The sequence below is a fragment of the Humulus lupulus genome, chromosome 4 (assembly GCF_963169125.1).
Source record: "Humulus lupulus chromosome 4, drHumLupu1.1, whole genome shotgun sequence".
Lineage (NCBI taxonomy): Eukaryota > Viridiplantae > Streptophyta > Magnoliopsida > Rosales > Cannabaceae > Humulus > Humulus lupulus.
Genome location: NC_084796.1, coordinates 227,997,978 through 228,007,036, shown reverse-complemented (window position 1 = coordinate 228,007,036; position 9,059 = coordinate 227,997,978). Strand labels below are relative to the sequence as shown.

The following is a 9,059-nucleotide window of genomic DNA, read 5'->3' as shown; positions in this document are numbered from 1 at the left end:
AGTAGGATATACGCTTGCTCGGCTCTATAGTTGCTTGGAATATAAAGCGTGGTTCACGTTTGACCGGCCCTATAGTCGTTTCCCAAGGGGATAGTGCAATGGGAATCTATGTGGCTCTATGGCCGCTTAATTGAATTGAATTCATGCCTGAGTATAGTTGTAACTGCTAAGCATGTTATTTATGATTCAAAATCTATTGAATAACTGTTTATGAGTTTACCTATGTTTTTTTGCAGAGCCTTGGCTCACGGGTGCTATGTGGTGCAAGTAAGGGGTGGGAAAAGCTAGACCAGCCATGACTTGGAGAGCTTCAGGGGCGGAGTGAACATATGCGGCCTGCTTGTAACACCCTGGATAGCCAAGACCGCTACACTGTGTACTTATAAAGGTGCAAGACTCGCTAATCAAGTCATTATTTTAAAAACGTGTCACTAAACATGTAAGAGCTAGGGTTAAAAGGTTATGGTCTCAAAAGACTCATTTCATATATTTAAACTATTATAAACACGGGATCCCATAACAAAACAAAGTTAAAATAAGTTTACAGACTCCCAAAAGTACATGAGTAATCACTAGCCATATTAAGGCAAAATAGACAGTCTTCAGGTCTCGCGTCCCTGCCTAAACCTCAACCGTGGCGGCCGGGCAACTGGCTATGTACATTCTGCTCGCTGAGCTCTCCAGTCAAGGCTGGTATAACTTGCCCTTGCCTTTACCTGCACCACGTAGCATCCGTGAGCCAAGGCCCAGCAAGAAAACATCTTATACAACTCAATCAATGATAACAGACAGTTAATTCATTAAGCATGTATTCCCATCAAATAATCCACAACAGATATTTAGCACGTACATTCAGATTCAAGATATAATCAATCACATATTACACTCATATCACATAATATTCAGGGCCGACGACTTAGGCCGCACCCTCTGTTTAACCCACTGACTCCGGCCCGCTTAAACCGAGCTCAGTGCATAATAAGCTGTCCTCGGCTACCAGTGGCCGAGTTGCGCCCTGTACGCTAGTGAAACCCTTGGCACCCTTAGGTCGTTGGTTCACTAAATGGCTTGCATGGCATAATACCATCTTTTCAAGCGTTTACAATAGGGAGCCCTTAGTCCCGTCACATATATTCAACCAGGTGCAGTTTTCTTACCTTTAGTCTGTACAGTTATTGAATTACGAGCAACGCCCCTCAAGCACGATCCGTTCCCAAGCCTAAGCTTTTATCACCTAGTCACAACCAAAGTATAGGGTTCCATTAATACTCGAATAAAGGTTTCTGGTTACAAAACTAACTCCCGGGAATCCGAATTCCACCAAGCACGGTGGTGAAACCAATCCCGAGCATACTAAACCACTTTCCCGTGCCTAAAACCCTCAAAAACTCATGTGCACACCCAAGGGCCGTGGCCCTTGATGCTTAGCCGCGGCCCTAGCCTCAAAATAGAACCCATGCCTTCCTAAACATAACATGCGCCGCAGCGCCCTCCCATGGCCGAGCCTCCTTGGCCCTTTTTCATCCTAGGGCCGCAGCGCTCTAGAACAGAGTCGCGGCCCTCCCCTTCGTGCCCAGAAAACCCATTATTTCTAAGCTTGAAACCTCACCTTAAACTATCCCAAAGCTCCCCAACTCATAACCAATTAATCCCAACTCCTTTGGCATGACTTAAACAACATAATTCCACAGAAAACACAGCCTAACACACACTAATCTTCTCTTTTCAATTTCTGAAACTCGAGAGCTATAAACACTTAAACCAGCCATTCAAATCCAATTTAAAACTTCTAAACCATGAGTTGAAACTTACCTCTTCTGTTGAACCACTTCACCAAGCCAAAGCCAAGCTAAGTCCCCAAGTTTCCTCCTCAATTCTGCCTTAAAACATCAAAACCATGTTTGCCTCAAAACTTAACCAAAACCCAGAATTTCCAACCACAGAAGAGAAGATTAAATTGCTTACCTTAACCCTGACTCAGTTCTTGATTAATCCCTGAGCTAAGCCTCCAAATCCCCACCTCAATCCTCAGAAATTCCAGCTTGATTCCCTTAAGATTCCTGTGTATTCCTTCCCTTTGTTTTTTCTTGAGAGTGAGAGAGAACTGAGGTAAAGAGTTTTAGTCGGTTTATCTTTCTTCCAAAATTTTCCTTAAGTCTATCTTATTGCTAAGTCAATCCCAAGGCTCGGGGTGCCGGAACCGTCCCCGAAGCCAAAACGGTAAAATCCCCCAATATTCCCTCCTAGACATCCTAACCTCAAATATATCTCCATATATTTATTTTCGTAACCCGATAGTCCAAACCACTACCCGATACCTAAAATACCCCTGACTTGCCCAAAGTCATATCTTAAATCCCGTTGTTACTTTTCCCACTATCTGACCCTAGGATCGTCTCGAGTCGTTGATTAGTGAGTTTTAGACTTGTTTTAGTGTGTCTACTTAGGATGTATTTTAGAGGTTCAAGGTTGTTTTGTTCTATTTTACGCTTGTTTTGTGTTGTTTTTGTTTATTTTCAAGTTTTGAAGGATTGGGATGATTTAGAATGAAAAAGATGCCCAAAAAGCACAAAAATTCGTAAAGCTGTCAAAAATGCCTTTTCTGAGAGAGTAGAGCAACCTCGCTACTGTAGAGCGCGACCGCGCTAGGTTGCTGGAAATTGAAATTCGGCAGATTTTTAAATGAAGGGCATTTTGGTCAATTCACAGGGGATAATTTAGGGTTACGATTTCTGATGCGATTTGAAGAGTAGAAAAACGTGAATTAGAGGGGGAGAGACAAAAATAAGTGGAAAAAAAGAAGAAGAAGCTTGGAGTGAGCGTGGGCGATCTGTGACAATTCCCAATCTAGTTTCATTCTCTTTTTCTTTAATTTTCTATGTTTTGTTTATGTTTAGTTTGATTATGGATATGAATACTGAGATTATGAGCTAAACTCATATTTAGGGATTTGATGGATATTGACTGAGATTATTCCATGGATTAATGCTATTTGATTGTTCCTTCTTCCTTGTTTATGTGATTTGTTCATCTTTGTTCTTAATACATGTTTGAGATTGATCACCTTAAGCATGATTCATGATCCTAATATGAAATCTGAAAAGTGAATATTAGGAATGCTCTAAATGAATAAACATAGGTTTTGATGTGAAACGAAAGTATTCGCATAGCTTATGTGACTTTTAGATTATTGCTTAATGCAAATTGTTTGTTGTACTATCTCAGAGATGCAGTAGTTGACATGCAATTTAGTACCTTCATAATCTGAAAAGAGTTTAGGTGATTTTATAATATGTCATCTCATTGGAGGAAGAAGAATAGTTGACTAGTATTAACAATTGGGTAATCAAAGCAATTGAAATCATATTCCTAATTTAACAATTGGGTAATCAAAGCAATTGAAATCGGATTAGCGAGAATTGGGAAGCGTTAACTATGATTAACAGTGTAGGTGGAAAGTGCCAAAATTACCCTTGAAGTGGTTTTAGAAGCTTTAAAAGACCTAGGGGTATATTGGTCATTTGGAATTTGGATATATATACGGTTTTAGATGGCTGTAAAAACAGAACCAAAAACAGAGTTTTCTTCATCCTTCCCGTACGTCCATCTCTCTCTCTTTCCTCTTTGGAGTTTTGAGCTCAAGGTGTGGAATTAAGCTAAGGAACTTAAAGGTTGAGGTTGTAGACTTGGTTCAGCCATTGGAGAGGGTTCAAAGCTGGTTTGAGGTGAGTTTTATCCATTGATTTTCTGATTATACTCAGTTTTAGTGTTAGATTTCAGCTTGTGTTTTTATGGAGGATTGTTGGAATTAATGGAAGTTCTAATTGGGGTTTGTCTTGGGTTTTGCTAAGGGTGTGATATAGAACAAGTTTAGGGATTGTATTGGAGGTTTGGGTGGTGTTTAAACTGGGTTTGAAGGGTTGGTTCCAAGAGAAAACGCAAGGGAAGAAATGGCTTTGATTACCCAATTGCTTTGATTACCCAATTGCGGCATGGCCAGGGAGGGTTGCGGCCCTTAGTGGCTTTTTGGCCAGAAATGGCTTTTTGGCTCGAGGATGCAAGCCTAAGGCCTCGGGGTTGAACCTACTACCCGGTTGAGTAGTGTTTGATGTCCCGGAGGTTAGGTTTTGGTTTGGGAACCTTTTATTGTTCATTTTATTGATGGAATCCCATAATTGGTTATGACCAGGTAACTGCTAAAGGACCAAAAGGTTGATCGTTCTCAGGGTTGTTCTTGTATCCATTCTTGCTTGAACCAGAGGTAAGAAAACTGCACCCCAAAGTGTGACATGCATGGATACTCGTGAGGCATGTTGGTTGTGTAATATGGACATGGATTGAATATAGAATGTTGGCCATATGTTGCTCACTTGTGCATGGTACTGACTTATTAGTCAGGTTTGGCAAAGGTGCTAGTATCAACTGTGAAGTTGTGACTCATTAGTCAGGTTCGGCAGTGGTACTGGGCACTGGTCACGTTGCACTGACTCATCAGTCAAAATTGGCAAAGGTGAGAGTATTAACTGTGAAGATGTGACTTATTAGTCAGGTTCGGCAGTGATACTGGACACTGGTCACCTAGCGCTGACTCATTAGTCAGAACGACCATAGCGTGGATCACGCAAGCCAACAGAGATTAGATCTAATCGACTATTAGCATTGAATGGCTCAAAGAGCATTAATTCCAGACCGACCCCGAGGGTTGATGAATGAAATAAGCACTTGGAGGCTAGTGGCTTACCTAGCAGCCACTCTCCCTCTTGAATCATGTGGTGTTCACCTATTTTTTTGAAAGCTTTATGCTCGGTGTGATTATAATGATAATCATTTGATAATGTTATTGAAAAGTGTTATGTTTTCTTGCTGGGCCTTGGCTCATGGGTGCTATGTGGTGCAGGTAAAGGGAAAGAAAAGCTCACCTAGCCTTAAGTGGAGAGCTGATGTGGTGATGTGTACATATGCGGCCGCTTGACCACCACGGCCAAGTAGTTCTCAGAGGAACTAGGGGGTTTACCCTCTCTTTTTTGCCACTTAGGTCGGCGGGATTGTAAATTTAAAACAGTAATGACCATTTTGTACTGAGAACCACTTGTAAATGTTTTGTTTAGCTCTACAGAGCAGTTTGTAATGAAAATCTCCATTTCCTTTTTATTGGTTTTATGCCTTAACCTGTTAATTACACTTAGAGCACTTTTTTGACCAAAGGACTCGGGTAGTGAGTCAAATTTCCGGTCCACCGTTCACCGTAACTGTTCTGGGGTAGCCAGGGCGTTACAACATCCATTGTTAAACCCTTTTTATTTGTTGTTTTGCTTGTTGTGTTTTCTGCATTATTATTTTAACACCAAATTTTATTGTTGCCAAATAGAAATATAAATCCAATTTGGTTAGTACTTAGCTGCAATTCCCTTGAGTTCGACCTCACCTGTGTGAGTTACCACTTGTATGATACGTGCACTTGCGTGTAATAAAATCTGCAACAAGGTTTTGGCGTTGTTGCCGGGAAATTTTTTAGTTGATATTACGTTAATTGGATTAAATTCTAATTTGGTCTTCTTTTCACTTTTTGCTAACTTGTTTGTGTCCAACTCTTCTTATCTCATCTCAGGTACCATTGGTTTATGCGACGTCAAGGACAAGCTGCAAGAGTGCCTGTTGATCTTGAGATAGAGAAGACTTTTCGGCAAAATAGAAGAAACAAAAGGTTGGAAAGAGTTGGACAAAGGATTGAGCAAGAGGAAGTTATGGCCAACAACAGTAATAATGGGGGTGTCGTAGAAGACCAGGCTAATGGTCAGAATCCACCCGACCGTAGCCTGAGGGACTATGTGTTGCCAACAATGACCGGGGTCCAATCTTGTACAAGACCATCTGCCGTAGATGCAAACAATTTTGAGATAAAGCCAGCCATACTTCAGATGGTTCAATCCACAGTCCAGTTTGGGGGACTACCCACTGAAGACCCAAACATGCATCTCTCTAACTTCATGGAGCTCTGTCAGACATTTAAGATGAATGGAGTTAGTGATGATGCTATCAGACTTAGATTATTCCCATTTTCTCTGAGGGAGCGAGCTAAGAGTTGGTTGGTATCTTTGCCACCTAACTCAATCAATACATGGGATGATCTAGCGATGAAGTTCCTCTCCAAGTTCTTCCCTCCAGCTAAAGCAACTAAGTTAAGAGGAGAGATTAATAATTTTCATCAGTTGGATAATGAGGCTCTTTGTGAAGCTTGGGAGAGATTCAAAGATTTGATAAGAAAGTGCCCGCATCACGGAATAGAGAAATGGAAGCTAGTCCATAATTTTTATAATGGGTTGTGTGGTACTACTTGCACACTCATTGATGCAGCAGCTAGTGGTGCGTTTATGAGAAAGAGCGCCAATGAGGCATATGACTTGTTGGAGGAAATGGCCATGAATAATCAGCAGTGGCCAAGTGAAAGAAGCTCTTCAAGGAAAGTGGCCGGTATGTATGAAGTGGATGCAATTTCGAAGTTGACTGCTCAAGTTGAGGCCTTGACTAAGCAATTGCAAGGCAATATAATAACAGCTCCAGTGCAAAAGGCCCAGACTCTGTGTGAAGTATGTGGGGGCCCTCATGCTTATGAACAGTGTCAGTATGATGATGTAAACAACATGCCTATGGAGCAAGCTCAAACTATTGGGAATTTTTCTCGACAGAGCAACAATAACCCTTATTCCAATTCCTTCAACCAAGGGTGGAGGAATCATCCCAATTTTTCTTGGAAGAATGATCAGCAAGGCCAATCTTCAAACCAACAACAGTCATCCCAACAACAGCCACAGGGGTTCTTTCAGCCGAGATTTAGGCCGCAGCAACAACCTCAACCACCCACTCATCATCAATAACAACAAAATTTTGGTGGAAATTCTAATGCTCAGTCAGATGTGCTAAACCAATTCATGGCTGAAACTCAGTCTTCTATTAGAAATCTGGAGACCCAAATGGGACAATTGGCTACTCTCATGGCTAATTGTGCCCAAGGTAACTTTCCTAGCACCACTGAAGTCAATCCAAAAGATAATTGCAAGGCAATCACGTTAAGAAGTGGGAAGAATTATGAGGGACCAAGTGAGAAGCAGCCAGTTGAAGAAGTGGGTCAGGATCAACATGCACCAACACAAGAGGAAAAGAAGCACAGTGAGAAGAAGGCTACTGAAGGTATACCAAAAAAAGAAGCTTCGCCACCAATTAGTATTGAGCATCACAGAAATATTCCCTATCCCCAAAGGCTCCGTAAGAACAACATGGACAAGCAGTTTACTAAATTCCTGGAAGTATTCAAGAAACTGCACATTAACATTCCATTTGCGGAGGCCTTAGAGCAAATGTCGAGCTATGTCAAGTACATGAAGGACATCTTGTCCAAGAAGAGGAAGATGGAGGACTTTGAAACTGTGGCGTTGATGAAAGAGTGTAGTGCTATACTGCAAAAGAAGCTCCCTCCTAAACTAAGAGATCCTGGGAGTTTCACAATACCGTGCACTATTGGGAGAATTGAGGGAATAAATTCTCTTTGTGATTTGGGGGCTAGTATCAACCTGATGCCATTGTCAGTTTTCAAGAGATTACAACTTGGAGAAGCCAAGCCCACAACTGTAACTTTGCAACTAGCTGATCGTTCGTTGGCACATCCAAGAGGGGTAATTGAAGATGTCCTTGTCAAAGTGGACAAGTTTATTTTTCCTGCCGATTTCATAGTTCTGGACATGGAAGAGGATAGCAATGTTCCCATTATCCTTGGGAGGCCCTTCTTGGAAACAGGCCAAGCACTTATAGATGTTCAGAAGGGTGAGTTGAAGTTGAGAGTGCAAGGGGAAGAAGTTGTATTCAATGTGCTCAAGGCCATGACTTATCCTGAAGCTAGTGACAATTGATTTTCGGTTGATGTAATGGGTAACTTAGTGGAAGAGAGAAAACTGATAAATGATCCTCTTGAGTTGAGTTTGGTTGAAGATGAGGTTAGTGATCAAGATGGAAAGGAAGCTAGGGAGTACGCAAAATGGCTTAATTCTTATGGGCCATTGAAGAGGAAATACTTTGAAGAGCTTGGGGCAGTGCCAAAAAGGTCATTGCCCTCAGTTGAGAAGCCCCCGGAGTTAGAATTGAAGGTGCTTCCTGACCATCTGAGGTATGAGTTTTTGGGTGAAAAAAAGACACTTCCGGTTATAGTTTCAGCTTCACTTTCTGATGTGGAGACTGAAAAATTGTTGAGAATTTTGAGAGTGCACATGAAGGCCATTGGGTGGACTTTTGCAGACATCAAGGGGATCAGCCCCTCTACTGTTATGCACCAGATTTTAATGGAGGATGGAGTCAAACCAACCATAGATGCGCAAAGAAGACTCAATCCGCCAATGAAGGAAATTGTGAGAAAGGAAGTGGTGAAGTGGTTAGATGCAAGGGTGGCTTACCCAATTTCTGACAGTAAGTGGGTGAGTCCGGTCCAGGTAGTACCTAAAAAGGGGGGAATGACGGTAGTGAAGAATGAAAAGAACGAGTTAATTCCAACAAGAACTATTACTGGTTGGAAAATATGCATTGCCTACCGCAAGCTCAACAAGGCAACAAGGAAAGACCATTTTCCCCTTCCATTCATTGATCAGATGTTAGACAGATTTGCGGGTCAGGAGTATTATTGTTTTTTGGATGGTTACTCCGGGTATCATCAAATAGTCATTGCACCAGAGGACCTAGAGAAAATGACATTTACATGTCCTTATGGCACATTTGCTTTCCGAAGGATGCCATTTGGGCTATGTAATGCACCAGCAACTTTCCAACGGTGTATGATGGCTATTTTTTTTGACTTGGTTGAGAATTGTATAGAAATTTTCATGGATGACTTCTCAGTGTTTGGCTCATCGTTTGACCATTGTTTGAGGAACTTGGAGCTGGTATTGATTCGATGTGAAGAATCCAATTTGGTGCTTAATTGGGAGAAGTGCCATTTCATGGTTAGAGAGGAGATTGTTTTGGGACACAAGATCTCACAGGAAGGCATTGAGGTAGACAAAGCCAAGGTGTCTACT

General features: G+C 41.7%; 1 protein-coding gene and 1 non-coding gene across 2 annotated transcripts; one reads left to right on the top strand and one right to left on the bottom strand.

Annotated features, from left to right (window-relative positions):
* Positions 1-6,176: 6,176 nt before the first annotated feature.
* On the bottom strand, positions 6,177-6,283 carry LOC133833546 (small nucleolar RNA R71). Its single transcript, XR_009892921.1, has one exon. It is a non-coding gene; the product is annotated as a small nucleolar RNA R71 (small nucleolar RNA).
* A 646-nt stretch (positions 6,284-6,929) lies between these two features.
* On the top strand, positions 6,930-7,904 carry LOC133832965 (uncharacterized). The gene has a single exon (XM_062263234.1). It carries the CDS (start codon positions 6,930-6,932, stop codon positions 7,902-7,904), a length of 975 nt encoding a protein of 324 aa, XP_062119218.1.
* Positions 7,905-9,059: the final 1,155 nt, after the last annotated feature.